General features: G+C 32.5%; 2 protein-coding genes across 4 annotated transcripts in view; both read left to right on the top strand.

Moving 5' to 3' along the window:
- The first annotated feature begins 190 nt into the window (after positions 1-190).
- On the top strand, positions 191-3345 carry Fdx1 (Ferredoxin 1). The gene is made up of 5 exons (XM_068768413.1): positions 191-398; positions 478-529; positions 695-801; positions 1546-1686; positions 3075-3345. The coding sequence occupies exons 1-5, from the start codon at positions 302-304 to the stop codon at positions 3176-3178; spliced, it is 501 nt and encodes a 166-aa protein (XP_068624514.1). The 5' UTR covers positions 191-301; the 3' UTR covers positions 3179-3345.
- A 1493-nt stretch (positions 3346-4838) lies between these two features.
- The window catches only part of sm (smooth), a 543953-nt gene continuing 528170 nt past the window's right edge, over positions 4839-20621 (top strand). Inside the window, exon 1 of one of the 3 annotated variants that reach the window (XM_068768460.1) lies at positions 4839-5019. In XM_068768460.1, the coding sequence (XP_068624561.1) occupies positions 4957-5019 (63 nt within the window). In that variant the 5' untranslated portion in view covers positions 4839-4956. The remainder of the gene's footprint in view (positions 5020-20621) is intronic. The other 2 variants (XM_068768463.1, XM_068768462.1) reach the window with 2 other exon arrangements.

Raw genomic sequence — 20621 nt, 5'->3', positions numbered from 1 at the left:
ACATGGACAATGATCCTGAGATTAATATATTGTATGATTGCCTATTTTTATGATCTGTTATATTTTTATGTTATTTTTTAAATTAAACGATCGTGTTTTTAAGTTTCTGAATTTATTCTTTGCTTTAATAAACACTAGTTATTATTAACATAAAATGTCATCTGTCACTTTGAGTACGGTACTTGTCAACATTGATAATATTAATCTGTGATAATAATATAAAATAATAAAATTATAATCATAACCTCAAAATTAATACTATTCTAAGATAACACTAAAATGATTATTATCTGATAACAATATGTTGCGAACTCTTAAACAGCGTATTGGTTTTTTTACATTTAAGCTAAAACAATCCATATTAATTCCTAGTGTAAGACCAATTCATGTCACTACGGGTAAAGTTTTTTTTTTTCATATTTCCATTTCTTTAACAAGATTTTTAGATTATTTAACTTCCGTACATTTTTTGAACAGGCTTAAGACACGGTGAATATGAATGGCAAGATCCCAAATCGGAAGACGAAGTGTGAGTATATTTCAATAATAGGTTGATGTTGGCGGTCTCAAATTATCCGGCTTTTTAAGCTTTATCTAATCAACAGTTTACTTGCAAATATGTATAAGTTTATGATAATCCTTACTACCATTAACAATTCTTATAAGGAATAAATCAATTTTTAAACTTTTACAGTGTCAACATTACATATGTTGATAAAGATGGCAAAAAGACAAAAGTTAGAGGCAAAGTCGGAGATAATGTACTTTATTTAGCTCATAGGTATGGAATTGAAATGGAAGGTATGCTTTTTGTAATATTTCTGGCATAAGTTATTTTTCTTAAATATTCTAATCATTACAAATTTGCCCCTTTATATATATTTAAATTTTTAATTAACATTTATCTTAAGATCAGCCTTTGAAATCTTTAAAGCAGAATGTAAACTACATTCTGTGTAACAGTTTCACCTGAGGTTGTATGGATGCAGATATTCCATCAAACATCTGCCTAAGCCATGTAGGAGTGATACATGAATCTAGTAAAATAAATAAAGGTGCAGCCCATATGGACACTCAAAAAAACCTTAATCTCAGTTATTGTAAAAATACTAGTCTAAAGACCTCATCACTACCACATTTTCATTGCCATAATGGGCTAGTTTCATCAACTAATCACATTTTGCCTCTGGCAGAGAAGCAGCAAGATTAAAGCATAGTAATCCCAGCAAACAATTGTAAATGATGATGATGCCCCCGTATGATGCTACTCCTGTATACTGTTATAGCACGCCCAGGCATGTCCTGCACAAAGTACTTTCCGTAACACAAAAAGTAAACAGACATTTGTTAAAAAACCATGATAAATTTGACCCTTATATGCAGTTTGCTGCCACCTTCAAAACTGTTTATTCATACTAACTTACAAACTGTGTTCATCAATGACCAAAATTAATTAACAAATATCTTAAGTTGTATAAAAACTTTTTACAATTAGATTTAAAAAATCTCTGCATTAATTTTTATTTATTTTTATTTTTATTCCAGGAGCTTGCGAGGCATCTCTGGCTTGTACAACATGCCATGTATATGTGAAGCAAGATTATTTTGATAAACTACCAATGTCTGAAGAAAAGGAGGATGATTTATTAGATATGGCACCATTTCTAAAAGAGAATTCTCGATTAGGTTTGTATAGATATAATGTAGACTGGTTTCCTTGTGACTGAGGGTCATGGCCAATAATAATAGTCCCTGCAACCATATTTCTCTAGGCTTTTTTGTTTTATGATGTGCAACAGTGTTGCATGATTTTATAACTACAATACATCAGACCAATGAATGGGTGTCCATTACACTAATAAATAAAATTGGAGTGTCTGTTTGTAATATTAAAATTAAAATAACTGCTTTTCACTATATGCACATGAATACATATATGGTGCATATACTAAAATAACATTTTTGATATTTTTGTGTCTGTCTGTTTGTTTCGGCACTTTGAAATCGCTGGAATGGTTTTGAAGGAACTTATACTGGGAGCTAGGCTAGCTTATGTCATGAGGAGTAATTGAGGATACTTTTGTTTTAGAAAAATTCTTGAAGGACAGACAAAACTAAAACTTAATAATTTTTTTTTGGTAAATTCCCTCCTGATGAAGTTGCAAACACAGCTAATTTTAAATAAATTATGAAAATAATGTGTAATAAACAATAATCTAATTCTGCCCATGTTTAGTCTAATCGGCTTCTTTTTAACACATTAATTATAATTATTAACACATTTAGAGTGACGGCTCAAACAAAAGCCTTTTGCATCTATGTAGTCCTTAGAATGATTTAATAGAATAATGAGCGGCCTTTAATATTGTGAAGTTAATAATGTAACAGACTAAGCAGAGGCTTCGTCTGTCAAAGTAGAAGTAGAAGTCTGGACTAAGTGCCTTCAGAACACGACGTGTTACATTGAAAATGAACAAAAAACATTTGTACAGATAAAGAAAAATTTTAATTGGCAACTGAAGCTAATAATCCAATGTTATTTAACCGTTTCCTTTTATTATTTTATAATCATTAAAATAATTGTGGTTAGTAAAAATCTTAAATAGTAGTAGTTTTAAAAATTAAAAATGCTAAAAACATTATCCAGTGAAACTGATTTGTTAGCTACAATTACAATTATTAGCCTGTCTGTTAGCCTTGAAGTGGTGGCAATAGTTATTTAAAAATTCCCCGATACTTTGCTATATATAATAGCAGTCTGAGTGTGTGTATTATAAAGTTCCAGATATTTGGACCTTCCTTTCCTCAGTTATAAATCTTAAGTTAAAGGTATATCATTAAATTAATCTCATTACAGCATTTAATAGTTTTTAGTTGATTGAAATGTGTGGTACCTGATTTAGCAACTTGCAAGGTTGATTTCAGAAAGCATAACTTTAGATTCTAGCTGGCTCTTCAGATCAGTATTCTGAGCCAGTAGCAATCTACTAAAGATAATTTAAAATAATTAACAATTGAATAGTGTGTGTTATATGGATATATATATTTGAAATTTGAATAATTTTAAATTACAGGTTGCCAGATAATATTAACAAAGGATTTGGAAGGAATGGAGTTATATTTGCCAAAGGCGACAAGGAATTTCTATGTAGACGGACATAAACCAGCCCCACATTAACTGTGATGATGTGAAATATTGTATTATATATGTTAATTTAAGAATACATTATTGTAGTAATTAGCTCATTTATAAAAGTACAGCATTAGTACAGTAAAGACTAGATTGAACTTTAGTTACATAATGTTTTGCTTGTTCAAAAAAATTGTACAAAAAAATAGTAATAAGGAGTTATAAGTAAGAATAAACTGCTTTCGAATGTTTATTGTTTTTATTTAATAACATCATCCTTATTACCAATTTTCATTCATCGCATTTTGAATAAAGGTTTTCGCCAAATAAATGGCGTGGGATAAAAAGGCGCCATATTGCCTATCTGTTCCACAACTACAAATACACCAACCACATGACTGATGTTGGAACTTGCCATATTTTTAGATAAATAGCTATGTATATAGCTTATTTTGTTTACTGACTAGCTTTTGTTTTATTTCACAAGGGGATGAACGAAGTCACAATAAAATGTATATTGTTCTTTACGTACTGTTTTCACTCGTTTTTTAACATATACATCTGTTGACCGTGTTCTCAGATACGCATTTGTATTTTTTTAATATCTTACAATCATTTTTTACACTTCTTAAGGTAGCACATGGTTACTGAAACAAATAAATTTAGTTCACAACCTTTAAGAGAAATGCCGAAAATTTCTCTTTGCTATTTTTAACGAGCGAACTTGCCTGAAAAATGAGAGTTCCGGATGTACCCAGTAACAAAATATATATTATAATTTGTAAATTATCGATGTTATTGCATAAAATGTGAAATATGTACACAGGCAAAAAAAATCGTAAATAATACAATGTTAAAACAAAGTAAACCGCCAATTTTTTTAACCAATAAGGATGATGACATTTATAAAAAGTTGCCATACTTAACAAATTAAGCGGACTAATATAGTTAATCTAATTTTATACAAACTTAGATTGAGCTAATTCAATTCATATTGCATAAATATGTTAGGCAAAAAAAATAGTTTACGTGATATTAGTTAAAACTTTGAATAGAAAAACAAGACTTGTCACATTCGTGTAAACACAAAGCTAGCAAAGCTTTAGTTGCATGGAAAACATTTTAAAAGATCTTTCGTACTCATCATTAATCAAATTCTACTTGTGTAAGTAGATTTTAGTTAGTTATAGAAGTTAAGGTAAATCAATTTACAGCACACAGTGTAAAATTACCAAACATTCGCTTTAAAAGATTATAATACGTTGTTATGAACATACGTTGATGAAAAAGCTGTTGGGAATAATCTTAACAGTTTCTCAAACTACTTTCCTAGAGAGAAGCGATACAAAGCTACAACATTTTGTTCAGGAATAATTAATACGTAACAAAGCATTTTTAAATTAAACGATGTAAAAATAGATTCATGACAAATGGATTTTTTATATCATAGATCGTAAAAGCAATATAATAAATTCTTAAGATAATTTACGATGTACACTTGTTTTAAAGTAATTAAATAAACTCGAATTTTCTCCACTATGATAATATTATTTAAATAAAATATGTTTATTAAAGAAGCAAATTTGAGAAAACAATATACTAACAAAAAATAACATTTTTTATCTGGGTGCGTTTATGGTCTTATTCAAACTGTATGGCTGTCTATGTATTGTTTCGCGCCGCGTTGCCGCTCCTCGTTCGTTCATGATATTGTGAAACGTTCGTTCAATCAGTCTGGCTACGACCACTGAAAGGAGAGGATTGCTAGCTCTCGTGTTAATCGAACGCGTTTACGGTGTGATTTGTGTTTTGTATTGTGGTGTATCATGGCTTACAACGGTAGTAGTGGCAAGAGACTGTGTACCGGGACCGACCTGGACGTGGAAAGGGTGAGTAACGCTGCACATCTATAAATTGACGTATCGCTATATGCACTTATACGAAAATGGCCGTGTTTGGAAACTGTCTTTATGTTTTCCTTCTATCCAATTAATGCATACAGTGCTACATTGTCTTAGAGAGTTGCGGTTTAAAGTCCTATTAGAGAATAATAGATTGTTAGGTATATTTACTAGTGTTGTCACCTGCACGTTCCAATGTTGATCTCTTAAGTTTGAGGTTACGATATTGACAGGTGACAAATAAATTGGTTATATTATTGTATTGCTCCTGAGCGTCGCGTTTAGTTTTTAGGCCGCCGCGAGAAAAGTACCAAAATAGCTGGTTGCCGGCATCTGTCAATTATTGTGATTGACATGCCTCGGTCATTAGGATCAGCGCGACAGGCGGGAAATTTTTTTTTTCTTTAAGAACAATAAGATAGCTTCCCTTGCACGCAAATTAATTTTAGAGCCAAATGATTCGTTTTCTTCTAGTCTTCGACCTATTTTATAATAATGCTTGACAAAAATACTTGATTTATATGTTAAATACAAAATTTACGGCGTTAATTATATTTGTTTACGTCGTATCGGACATCGATGATCTTGTATGATTCATTTCTATCGTAATTATCAGAGTGTACATAAAATTAAATCGCCTACTATAATTATTGCCGATTTTCATTCATTCTTTTAAAATAGTAACGCATGCACTTATTAACTGTTACATATTTGTAACCTTTTTTATTATTTTAATTATATCTGTATAATAACGGCAGGTAATAAAATCGACAACCATTAAAAATAATATGATTCAGTCAATTCAAATCTACAAGAATAAGACATTTAATTTTGTGTAATAATCCATTAAGAATCTCATAGTAAAGTTTGTATTATAAGTTGTTACAGAACATCAAATATACCTATACAATTTTTTAACATTTATTAAGTATTTAATAAAGTCGTTTAAGTTAAGTTTGTACGTGGTCATTGGTTAAAAGTGTAAAAAATGGTGAATACATACCTCATTTACTATCAACTAATGTATGGTACTCCATATACAAAAAAATAAATAATTTCTGAAATTATAAATGGTGTGATGATTATATAGCATGAAAGCATTTCCAAAATTTATACTGCTACCTATAAAAAAATTATTATTATTTACTACTTGTCCCTACAGATTTTGAACTGCCTGTTATTGGTCTGCCAAATTCCAATAGAAAATAAAATAAATGTCACATATTTCAGAGTGATCACTTAAACAGGTTCATTAGGTATAGGCTTTAAAGTTTTTTGCTAACAAATTGCATGCATAGCTGATACATTCCTTTTAATGGTTTTGTAACCAAGCACTCTGTGAAACATTTATATAAAATGCAAAGTTTTTTTCATGATGATCATAAAAGAATATTATTGAAAACAATTTCCAGATTACCAATAAAATTATTACTTGCTTTTGTAATGATAGTAAATTCTTTCATATTCTATTTTTAAATTTGCATTTTTTCTTTGTAAGACTATCCCATAGATACTATTTTTAATTCTGCTAAAATGAAGCCTCTATTCTATTTATATATTATATGTAACAGTCGAGTTTGTCCAGTTGTGGGATGGTTTAAATGATTTTTAATATTCAAATTGCATTTCTTAATATATTATAATGATATACACAAGTCAAATATTTTTATATTAAAATTGTTGCATAGTAAATTTAAATAAAAGCAAGTATTATTGATCTTATCAGACGAAAAATCTATAGTTTGCTGTTAGAGAATGTTTCTTTGTTTTAAAATCATTTCCTTTCTTATGCATTTGTTTTTATAAACCCAGTTTATGGTCATAGACAAAATATTTATAACAATGCATGTGATGCATGTTTAAATTTATTGTTCTACAACAGACTAGTGGAATGGTCATATATTTAGAGCATTCAATGTTTTTTGTACATGTGCCAAGATTTATTTCTTACCAATTACAACTGATTGAATTAGTCATGAGGTGTTCACTTATTATCTCTATAGTTTCTTAAATTTTTTTTATTTTATTTTAGTATTTTTAAAGACACTATTACAATTATGTAATGTCATATCTGTATTTATTAATACATAAATTTTTTTTTTATTAATTTATCAGAGATATAACTATATATGATAGATTGAACAAATAGTATTTTTATTTGTAAAAAGTGATTGTGAATAAATTCATCATAGTTTCATATGTAGAATGTTCTCTACAGAACATATATCTTCCCTCATATATTTCCAATAAGACCTCTAAGAAGTGGCCTGTGTTCAGTGTGAGGAATTGAATATAAGAAATTTGTCACCTCGAACATATTGTATAGTTTTTTTTGAATTGTAATAAAAGAGAGGTGGCATGAAACATTTTTATTTAATGTAATTTCGCACATATATCTAATCCAGTTTTTTAAGAACCCAATACTCAGGACATGGTTAAAAGCATCATATAATTTTTTAGCCTTAATGTTTGAAATTGATCATATTTATAAATGTGGGTTCTTCAGGTGAAATATATAAAAAGAAAAGAATTTCAATTTTTTAAAAAATAAATATTTATATATATAATTGATGCACACAAAAGTGCTTTCCAAATTAAACTAATAATTTGAAAAGCACTTTTGTATGAACTGGAATAACATTGGCCAATAAGACAGATAGGAGAAAGAGAGACTCATAATTTCATTTCTTTATAACATTTACCTTTCAGTAACTATGGCGGCCCTTGTAATATCTTAGCTAAAAAATAACTAGGTAAAAATGAATTCAAGTAGTGGTAGAAAACTGCAATCAGCTATCACAGGTTGTGGGTTTCTCGGTATTCTATTTTATATAATTCAAACTTTGTGTATTAATTACATATGATTGCTACAGCTCGCAAAAAAGTTTCCAGGTTAGTCACATCCTCTGCGTATATATGCTACTGTATATATAGCATATATTTATGTTTCGTCTGTATCTACACGTTTTTTGTTTATTATGCATTATTGTATATTTTATACCGTGTACAATAAAGAGTATTAAATACAATAATAAAAACGAAATTGTTTTTTTATCAATTACTTTAGTGTTACCAGTATACGCGATTATCTGTTCCTTTTTGATGACGAAGATGGTGGCTGGGTATGATCGAGGTTGCGTATTCACATGTCGATCCTAACGCAAAGGTTGCAACCCCATCACTGACGGAATCCGAAATCAAAGTGGCGTTCGAATTAGAATGTGCGAAAATGATTTAAAAAAAAAAAAGTTTTGCGGCAGAAGTGGCCAGTATGTAGCTTGCTACATATATCACGTCACTGCATAACTATGTAATATCACTATGTCGTATATCGTAAAAACGTTATCGTCTCTCTATCGAAACGAGTTTGCGCCATAAGCTTTTAAACGCGACGAAGTTACAAAGTCGACTTAGACTATATCACTTACATTACACTGAGCTAAAGTCATTGCTCCGATATATTTCACCAGATGTTCGAACCGTTTGATTTTGAATAAAGAACGAAATTGTGAAACTATATTTGAATTAAATTAGAACTGGACACTATTTTAAGGTGGAATTTTACTATCTATTTTTGTTTTTTTTTGTATCTTTTTTTCTTTTTTTATTATTTATATAATATATTCTTTTTTATATTATATATTCTTCCTCGTAAAACCAAAGAAATAAAGGGCGTCATTTATGGTCGACCGCTAGCTAAGAATTGGATGGTGTTGATAAAAGTGTTTATATGAGTTCTTAAAACAAGAGACTAAGACGTGAATGGAAGAACTGCGTTGTAGCCGGCTCGCAAGATACTGAAGTACCAAAAGTGATCGCAGTAGAGCGGCTACAGTTATATTTATCATCGTTTCAATCTCCCTCTTAATTCGCCGACACAAAACGAGTATCGAAAGGCGAATGGGACATTTATAGCGGCTGGATTTGCCCCGGCGCAATTCAATGCGACGCGAACAAAAGCGATTACCGATTCAGCTACGCCGCAACGCCAACTGGCGCCGATTTTACACGAAAAGTTATCGGTTTATCGGTTCGACATTACGCACTGAACTCCTATAATCGGTGACATTTGTCAACATTGTCTTGTAATACGTATGTACGTTGTCGAAGGTTTGGTTTGTGAAGTTTTTTGTGAGTTGGACTTATATGAATATTTTATTAAACGCATGTTATGTTTTGTGAATGTATTATTTCATAATTTTAAATCGTAACGTTTACGTGTTACAGTGCCTTATAAATAATCTTTGGTTGGATTGTAATAAATTTATATTGTAAAAAAAATACAAATATATATATACACAAAAATGAATGTTTGTATGTACGCTATAGAACCGAAAACTGTGCATCTGATCATGTGATGATCTTCAGCAAAGTTGTTGTGCATGAGCCCGCGAAGGTTTCTAAATTAGTATGACCAATTTTGGACAGATGGCGCCACTGTCACTCCAATGAATTTCAGGCATTGTCTCACAACTCGATATGCCGTTATGACGTATCGAGTTGTGGGTGAAATGAGAAAATATGTTGTGAAATTTTAATTCGGTTCACGCAATGAAAATAAAAAGCAATTTTTTTTAATTCCACGCGGACGAAGTCGCGGGACAGAGATAGTTATGTATATTTTAAATGTCCTAAAGACTTTGGGCTCTTAACACGGATCAGTCATTCCATCGAGCAGTAGCGTTTACGGTGAATGCAAGGAATATGCTTTCCTCAAAGATCGTCACGATGATCGGTCCTGCGCTGTCCGCATCTAGTGACCTCCAGCGACCTTGGCTAAGTCATCGGTCTCCTAGTGGTGGAGGGGAGGGAGGGGAGAACAACCCACGCCGCGTCTACCGGCTCCTGGTACTCTCTGGTACTGGACTCGAGAACTTTCCACCACAACTGCCTTTGGTTTCACGATGTGCCTCGCTCTTGAATTTATTACATTATAATATAGATATACTAGCTAATCTCGCAAACGTTGCTTTGCAAAAAAAAGTAAAGTTTTTAATTAACAAATAAAAAATAAGGTTTGATCGTAGAAGAGTGAAAATTTAGGGTTGTATGTATTTTGTATGCTGTGTCATAATAAAATAAAAACCAAAAAAATTGTCTAAAAAATTAAAAAAAAAATTTAGGGGTGGACCACCCTTATCACTTAGGGGTATGGAAAATAGATAGTAGCCGATTCTCAGATATACTAAATACGCATGTAAAATTTGGTAAAAATCGGTCAAGCTGTTTCGGAGGAGTACGGTAACTAACATTGCGACATGGAAATTTTATATATTAGAAAATTACATGCCAGTGCATTGCACCGGACACATTGCACACAAAACAGTTGCTTATTTTATGAAGCCAAGAGAAAAGTATAACGAGCTTATCTTTATTAACTTAATAAGTTATTGTACTTAGTGTAAAGCAAATATTGACTTGTCAACGGCTGTAGTTTAAACTAGAGAATTATGTAAACGTTAACTGCTTATATTTATAACTAGGTGTTCCCGCGACTTCGCCCGCGTGGAATATAACAGAAGGAATTATTTAGTTTAATTTTTTTTTCACTTAAGATTTTTTTGTAATAAAAGTAGTTTAAGTTACTCCTTATTAAAATAGCTACCTGTCAGTAGAAGTCCTGTTAAAATCGGTTCAGCCATTTCAGAGATAAGCCGGAAAAAAAACCGACTTACAGACGGACAAAAATTTTAAAACATGTAATTTTATATATGTGTATAAAATGTATATAAAAGACGCTCCAATATTATATATTTCTGTAGACATATAAACCAATTAGAGTAATTCTATTTTTATGTGTTTTAATTCATTTTTAATAATTAAAAAAAATACAGATATTGTATGTTCACAGATCTGGATTGATAAGAAATCCTTGTAGCTATATAGTTGAAGAATTATATCGTAGAAATATAAATTTGTTTACAGTTTTAAACGTAAGACGTTACAAAGCGTCCGATATATAACAAAAGTTTAATTGATATCTTAACTAACAAGTTACGAACATCAACTCGACGCTGTCGGCGTGAAAATAAACTTATTTATTAGATATTAAACTAGATGAACCTCATTATTAACTATCACTAACTCTGCGAAAATAGCTATTCCATAACTTTGACGGTTGAAACAGGATCGGAGAGTACGGATTTTATTTCATTCAGTGATAACAATAACTTTGGAATATCTCGCTAGAGTTGTTAAAGGTAGCGTCTTTGTATATTTAGGACTCTCCGGGAACTACGTTTAAACTTCGTTCCGTTTACGTGACCTGTTCCAAGGCTTGTTAAAGTTAAACACGTTATCAAATGTAAGTAAACATCCTGTATCATATCTATACATATAAATAAAATTGGAGTGTATGTTATGTAATATTACATATTAAAATAAACGTGCATATGAATATATATATATATACGGTACATACGCCAAAATGACATTTTATAAAAATTTTCTCTGTCTGTTGTATATTTGTTCAGATAGCTGATGTGGTAGTAACTTGGGCTACTTTTATTTAACCCTTTCGTTACCAGCGTCGAAATTAGCCGGCATCGACCTTGTAATGTGGACTTATGTGTAGATCCCTGTTTTAAGATTTATCACAGCCAAGTAAATTACTAACAATTATCCTAACTTATATTTTTAATTAATATACCAGTAAAAACATTAAATATGTAACACAAATAAGAAAATTTGAACATCGGCCTACCGCCATGCAATGTGCACATTTCGCACATGCCCGGTTCAGCAGCGTCACTTCGGCTGAACGTACTGCGGTAAGGAAAGGGTTAAGAACAATTCTTAAAAAAATGTAAATATTTTTTTTTTGTTCAAGTCGCAGGCACAGATAGTGGTAAATATAATTAGTGTGAACGTTTACATAATTCTATACATTAAGCTCCAATCGTTGCCAAGTCAATGTTTAGGTTTTACTAAGTAAGGAGTCACTTAACTATCATTTAAGAAACAAATTTAAACGAATTAAGTCATTTCGGTAGTCTTGACATTGGAGATTTTACGCCCAGAATCTTCGGTCGAATGTTTCCCGAACAAAGTATTGTTTCAACTGGTCTTTTGTTAACATCATAAGAAACTGTGATCAAACATGAAGGTGAATTTTTGCCTAATTTGGCACCGTGCAACTTTTGCATTGCATTGCAGGCCATTGCAGAAACGCCTATTGAATACGATTGAGGAATACAAAAACTAAAGCGAAGAAGGTTTGGAATCGTATACCAGAAAAAGATTATTTCGAGTACTAGAAAAGGCGTTACCTTGAAGGAGGTGAAATTGTTTTGGAATAATAAATAAAGAATTTAATTTTTATAAACAAATTCACCTTATATTTTTGATAATATCGCTATGCTTGTAAATTCTGAGATAAAATCAGAAATAACAAGATCCACAGACGAAAGGAACAGACTTAGATTAGCCGATTAATTTTCTTCACAGTACTTTAATTTGCGCGCTATTCCTGCATTCTTCTTATAATATTTCTTACTTCATGTTTCTTTCCGCATTTCTTCTGCCTTTCGATATCATTCATTCCTCACCTCATTCCTCAGTTTTACGTTTCTTTATTTTATTTTAAACACTTTATTCTATATACTTTTCATTTTTATTTTGCTTTATTTGCTATTTTATTGTTTGATTGATTGCTTTTTCAGCAATATTGGTCTCTTTTCGTCCTCCTTTATTAGCGAGACTATTAATTCCTCGCAGATCTTTACGCTTAACCGGCATTCGGAGTTCACCCGAGGACCTCCGACAGTGAGCTACCAGGAGGACCATGATCTGGTCCAGAAACCTTAAGGTTATGGAGTGGCATGCGCAGCGTAGAAAGTCCAACCACAAGGTGGAAAGATGATGGCTTCTTCCAACTATTCTATTGGAAATATATGAGAGAACTTGTAAAGGTGATGATGAAACATATGTTCGATATGATACATCAAAATCTTTTAATAAAATAACTGAAATGAGCAATCGGTATCGCGTCAGATATTTCTAAGAACAATACGCGCGTGTAACGAATGGGGTTTCCGACCGCGGCGGTATAAAAGTTTCAACACTACGCTCTATGCTTTCCTACCTCGTAAAATATTTAAGTGTTCCACGTGGGTGTCTATAAATTTTGTATGCTCGCGGACGCGCGTGGCGCACGCCGCGGAACTGGTTCATTGAGACTGTGACTAATGTTAACTAATTTAAATCTGATCAATTTTTATTACTCTAATGTGACTGGATTGACAGATAATTGATTGAAATAATGTGATATTCCAGTACAGACATGTCTTTGAATTGCAAAGTTTATACACAGTTCCTCAGCAAGTCATTGCTACATGCTGCTAATATCTCTCAATGCTTGTAGAAGAAGATCTTTCTCTACGACACCAGAAGAGTTATTCGTACACGTATAATGGATCCTAAACTAAACTAAATTTTTTTTTGTTCTCTTTTTCTTGGACTATGGAACTCGTAGCTGCCCTACAGTAGTGTGCCAAGACACATCCCGGGAGTGATCTGTGCATCCCCCGGTATTGTCGATGTACTGCAGCAACACGAGACCACTTCGCCGTTCCTACTCTTCTCGGGTTCATGATGCATTGAATAGACGATAAAAGCCTCCACCGTCAACGTCCGCGAACCCGATGCCGTTTTAGTCGTCTCTTACGACAGGCATGTGATACCTGGGCCCTATTATAGTGACGAGGCGTCCGGTACCGCGGTCTTGTCGCGACCGCCTATTAGCAAGATCAAAACCTAACCTAACCTAACCTAACTCTTAACAGTTTGTTCATGACAAAATGAAATAATTTGATTGACACACACAGTTAATCAGACGAATTTCTGCAACATATTTGTGTTACCGATGATGACTTATAGTATAGAAACGCTGTCACTAGTAAGTCATATTGGTAAACTCAGTCACTCAAGGAGTCGTGGAGTGATCTGTAATAGATTTTTAGGTTCTGGACTGGAGACCACGTTGCAACGTAATTGAGGTAGGCCTGTGCTAGTAGTGGACGTCAAACTGAATGATGATGATGACATTTTTAGATCTTCATCAGTTTATGATATTATCGCAATACTCCACGTGAAAAAATTGTGTATAAATTAAAAAAAGCAAAATTACGACTACCTACCATCACAAAACATGATTTATTTATTTATTTTAAATTATTTATTGTACACGCTAGGATATATTTAAATAGTTTAATAATAATAAACAAAAGAGTACAATGGGCGGTCTTATCACACGTGACAATCTCTAACAGACAACCATAGTATGGAAAATATAGAAGTAATAATAATAATTGAATGACTATGTAATGTCATGTAAGAATGAAAACATAATTTTTTAAGCGCCATCTCGGAAACTGAATTTTTTTTAATGAAACTTTTTAACGACTTAGTTAATTAGTAGTCTATTCAGTTAATTAGGACGCAGTAGGTTTAACTGCGTCGTAACTACTGGCTTTTAGCCGAGATTACCTTATACGTGTATCTAGTTCGGTTTTAATTTTTTACTAACTTTTATATGTGTAACTGATTGGTTATTAGACGCTTATCGTTTTATCACGTGAAGGGGACGAATGGGTACTCATATTTTAATATGTAAATTTTTTTGTTTTAACTGAAAACGTAAAGATGGCTCGTGATTCAAATTATAATCTTTGTTATGTAATATAGATTTTTAAATACTGGCACGACTTGACGGAAGTAAAGATAATAATTACAGTCGTATAATGTCAACTGCAGGACTGCCCCAACACATTGTGAAGGAAAAAAGGTAAGAACAAAAGAAATTGGGAAGAATGAAAGTGAGCGAAGAATAAAGATAAAAATTTGAAAAACTTATTTATAAACAAAGGCCCTGATCCCAACTTTACTTAACTTTTAACCCAACATTAGAGGTACGAGAGGCCTCCAATAGCGGGGGCCATAAAAAAAACTGCAGGACTGCGAAGCCGCCCCTAGGTTTACCATTTTAACAAAAATTATAATCTTTCGTGTGCCATTTGTATATGTACATTAAAATATATATAATTATGTTGTGATTGCTTTGTAGATAAAAAGGTTATATATGTCGGAATGCTGTAGTTTCGGACGGCTTCGACAGATGGCGCTAGTAGTTTCCTCGTGTAAACCTATAAAAGGAGCACCGCGCAGTAAAATCTTCATTAACAAAGAAGCATCGACAACGACACGACATCAGAAGTGGAATGTAATACGCACTCATTTGTCTGCTGATTCGTAAGGAAGGACTTATTCGCTGTAATTCAAGTTAAGGCGAATTTGATTTAGATTGTAATTGTTAATTTTTTATTATAAAAAGACAATAATTTAAAAAAAAACTTTTTAGAGTATAAATAACGGAAAACATCCCTAACGTTCCGTGAACTCTTGTCTGACAAAGCTGTAAAAGCCTGAGGGTTGAAAGCACTAACTTCAATCAAAACAATACAATTATATCTAAAGTAAGTTCTGCTTGAAAATACAGTTTATTCAATAATTCTCTAACTTGTTCTCTAACATCGAGGCCCATCACAAAATATATATTTAAATAAAGGATTACCTTTGAAACCAGCAAAAGCAATGTTGTACTGCATTTTGTATTTCATAATATTGTTACGTATTGATCTGACTCGAAATGAAACACCACTGTTTCACAAGGTGTCCTCTATTCGCAAATCAGATGGTTACCCTACTTTAACACGAAATATACTTTCGCTTAGTACAAACAACGCTTCCAAATTGCTTAACCCTTAATTTTATAATGTTCGCCCCAACATACATCAACTTTAAAAAAATATTTTGTATTAGAAAATACATAAATAACGTAAAATTATATTTTTATCACCTTGCAACTTAAACAACTTTTAGTAGAAAATGTAAAACAGGCATCTGGTATCACTAGTTTTCTATAGGCGTTTTAAGTGTATAAATAACATTTCTGATGACAAAATTCAGGTTTTATAGCATTTTATACTTTGCCAAATTAAGAGTTAAGAAATCACTATCCAAGTAACTATGTAGTCGTAGATCTTAATCTTATAACTCTAAAAACAACACTGAACTGTCGTCATGGGTAGTACACTTATTTATTCTATTGATGAGGTTCTAGTAAGTTCGAGATGGTACTCGATTAAAATTTCCGAGAATCGTACACAAAAATTTATAAATAACTTCAAGGTCACGCGTGTATTAATCCTAGAGTTCAGTGTTTATTGTTTAGAGGGTTCTGTAACTCGTGTTTTGTAACAATATTACATTACATGCCGATCGCGAATGTAAATTATTAAACATAAATCATTTTTACGTAAATCATTACCGTGAAATCCATTTATTACGTCGCAATATATCCGATGCAATAATTGATCGTGTATGAAATTAAAATGGATAAGTTTGATACATCAGTCGCGCGGATTGGAATTAATCCAATTTGCACTTTAATGCGTGAGTATTTTCGTTACACCAATTTAAATTGAATTAGTTGTTTTTTTAAAACCTAACGTTGTTGTATCCAATTATTTTCAGCCAACTATAACTTAGAAGTCTTCAAGAAAATAGCGAATAGGTTTCTTTTAGGCATGTACTATTATAGACCTTGAATTAGGCGATACAGAGGTCAAATGCTTGCCTATAAACGGAAAAAAAAAGGAAAACACCTGATGGATGTCGACCACGAGGACGCAGCATCATGCACTGGTTTGATCAGATAGTATCTTCAATCGATAATACAGTAGTCGAAGCAATACCCGTGCCCAAGATCGTTACACGGCGTGACGTCACGCAACAAATTTCGTTAAAAGGCTAACGATCGAAGGCGAGGTGTAAAGGCTGACCTATCAGTGTTAAGTAATACATATTTTCCTTAAGGTTCTGCATACAAAATTTATATATTAAGGTTATTAGAAAATCTTATGAAAAATATTTTATCCGCTTAAACGGGTATTGGAACGAAGTTTAAATAAATATTGTGAACTTGCGGTAATCATTTTTGTGATTTAATTTATTTTGGAATTCATATGGGAGTTGCTTTTTAATGGATTTAAACCTGCCAGAACAGAAAGTCTGTCAAAAATCACTGGCCTGTTGCAGTTCAAAAAAAGAACTAAAATGCTGGGATTACCACTACTGATTAAGCTGTCAAATAAAAGAGTTTGTCAGTTAAGGAGTTTTAGTCTAATGTTTATATGGGAAAAGTATCAATTGTATCATAAATATATTCTCAGCAGCTTTTTTTCCCGTCGTTCGAACATTTTTATACCTTAACGATAATATGAAAAGAAAAGTTAAATGGTTAAAATGGTCGACCATTTATGTTTTTGGTTTTTGATTTTATTGTGACATCCTCACAGAACCATTACAAAGCATTCAAATATTTAATGTACTCGAAAAGCCATCTATTGTATTTGAGAAGTCACTCAACAGATTCTGGATAGTCTGTAGTACTTAACTGATATTGATTTCTTGTAAATTTATTTGTTTGTCCCACGTTCGTATTTATATAGTGACGAATTGAACAAGTCAGTGCAAGGTAGCGAAGCTCTGATACTGCGACTATCAGGTTTTTACAAGTTCAAAGCGAATACCAACATCCTACAACTTACCTAATTTTACAAAACTTTTATAATATTCTTTTTACTTCATAGGTACTTATAGAAATATTGTAAATGTTTTGTTATTATAAGATAGTATGATGTCATGATGATCAGTATATGTGTTGAGATCTATCGTGGATCCACATTTTCATTTCATGGACCCCCACCTTTTTTTCGCTGACGTAGACCCCTTGCAGGTTGTCATAGACCCCTAGGGGTCGATATAGACCACTTTGGGAATCACTGTTTTAGAATATAACTGCGACACTAGGTGTTAATGATTATACTGGTACAGTCCGACTCCGCTACGACACGGTGCAACGACCTAGTTTTGTTATGGATTTAGAATAGGATATTTTTATTAATTACGCATCCAAATCCACGATCGCCGTTTTAAAACTTGAGTGTAATGCTATAATGACGTACCTGAAAATTTTCATCGTCAGTCAATTCGTCGTCGGCTTAACTGACATTTTCGTATGAATCACGCGCAGATACGGCCGTATGCCAAATGGGCGTGCCTTCACCCACATACCATTGCTCTTATTGGTAGTTGTTTCGACAACAAATTTACAGTTACGCCTATATGACGAGCGTTTGACGGAGCTTTTTTAGTTTCTTTAATCTGAATTATAATTAATCGTCGTTCAACTTACTTAATCCTTTACTTACCGCAACCCGTTCCGCCGAAGTGACGCTACTGAAGCGGGCATGTGCGTAGTGTGTACGTTGCATGGCGGTAGGCTGATGTTCGAATTTTCTCATTTGTGTTACATATATAAAGATTTCACCGGTACATTAATTGAAAATAGAGGTTTGGATAATTGTTTGTATTTAATGGAATCAGGCGTTACCTCGCGGAAGTCCATCCTAAGTAAGAAAAGGACCAATATTTAGCGACTTCCGCACATGCAGTGGTAGTCGTGCAATAAAGTGCACCGCCCGCCAGCCCGCTGATAAATGCGTATGCGGCAAACAATGCGAATCGCACAACTGCCACCGCCAAATTACTCAACACGTGTTTCACCTCTCCTCGGGGCATCTTCAGGAGTTATGTTACACCGATTAGTGCCAAACACAGAGTGAAGAATTGTTAGTAATTTATTTGGCTATGATAAATCTTAAAACAGGGATCTACACATAAGCCAACATTACAAGAAGGATTTCGGCTAACTCCGGCGCAGATAACGAAAGGGTTAAGAAGGTTTATACATATGTAAAATTGCTGCTAACCAATTGTTTATAGGTGCTGTTGTGAAAAACAGTAATGAAGTTGATTTTAGAGACAAAGGTTGTGATATACATGATCAGAATAACAAGCTTGTATAGCTCACTTGTATAGCAGTATGGGTAAATGATATCTTGATTTTTACAAATAATAATAAAACAGTAACAAATACCGACGAAAAATTAAAAAAGAAAGTCTGTATGAAAGATTTTTCAGAGGGTACCACCAAGAGAAACATATAAACATAGTGTTGAAACGCTTTGATATGTCAGATTGTAAACCAGTGCGTACTCCAATAGAGGTAAATACAAAACTTGATAAGAAAACCGAGGATGAAGATGGTATCTTCTCATATAGAGAAGAGATAAGGTGTCTGAACTTAGCGCAGGTCACTAAATTGATATTATCTATGCAGTAAATAAACTGAGTGAGCAATGGTTCAAGAGTTCAACATCGACTTGGGGTAAAAAGAGAACCAAGATCCTGAAGACACATTATGTCCATAGATTCCAGAGATATTACAGTGTATTGCGACAGACTAGGGTATTGGCTAAATTTATTTTTTAGAGTGCTTGTTGAACCTGGAATTTAGAAACAAAACTGTGGCACTATCTATAGCAGAGAAAGAAAATGTGGCGTGGGCGAAGTAGGAAGACTTGTAGTTCAGACTACTCTAAGGTAACCTTGTTCAAGGCTGCAATAGTGCATTAGATATTTATAGTAATAATCAGAGAGCAATAAGACTGGCAACTATATACATGTAGTAGCAACATTACGTCATCAAAAAAGGAAATTACACATATATAAAATTGTTCATTTAAGTCTTTATAAATACGGGCAAATCTGAATATACACATTTCTATTTTGGATTTCGTGTTGTTAATGATCCTAAGAGCAACAGGCCATAGGAAGAATACCACAGATGTAAGCAAAAAACTAAAGATATTGATATTATATTAGATTTATCCGAGAAATTATTGTCAAGTCTAAAGTTAAATTATTTTTTGTATATAGATGTGACAAAGCAAAATAGGTTTGTGTTCAAATGAAATTGTTGATATTTGAGAACGCAACTTTTATGATAAGTCAGTACAACTGCACTTGTAGTGTTATGTTGGCATTAGTTTTAAGTTTCCGGTGCATATTGTTGTAAAATTTCTAATACACGATCTAATTTATGAGTATACTAAGCAGTTTTATTTTATAATCCTTCCAATTATATTGACTTTAATGGGTATAAATAATTTCTAGAACTTTCCTTATGTCGCTAGATTTTGATTATTGTATATATTTTGATCCTAAATTCTAATATTGAAGTTTATTATCATTATGTCCCTGGATAATAATTAAAAGGTATTTCTCGGATATTTTTCAATGGAAACCAATTAAAGTAAAAATTTGAAATCCCCGCTGTAAGACGAATGAATGAGAAATCACTCGACTTATTTTTATTATTTCGCTGCCTACGTTTCGGGATCCTTCGTCGGTTTTCTTTATCTTATGGAAAATACGTATAAATACAGATAACAATGAAATTTCCATTCGTAAGTAATGATTACTTTTATACAAATTGTACATAATACTGTTATCGAAGTAAAATGAAAATTATTTATTTATTCTTCCCAATCAACTTTATTACAATCAATTTTATTTTCTAAGTAATCCCCGTCAGATAAAACGTACTTTTGCCAACACTTTTTCCAGACTCTAAAACCGTCGGAAAAGTCTTTTTCTGGTGTAACCTTCAAAGCGGCGTCCTCGCA

The sequence above is a fragment of the Battus philenor genome, unplaced genomic scaffold, assembly GCF_028537555.1.
Source record: "Battus philenor isolate CCGP_79_NKW_IND1 unplaced genomic scaffold, ilBatPhil1.0.hap1 SCAF_25, whole genome shotgun sequence".
Lineage (NCBI taxonomy): Eukaryota > Metazoa > Arthropoda > Insecta > Lepidoptera > Papilionidae > Battus > Battus philenor.
The sequence above is the reverse complement of the archived record's forward strand: the minus strand, read 5'-3'. Positions and strand labels throughout refer to the sequence as shown.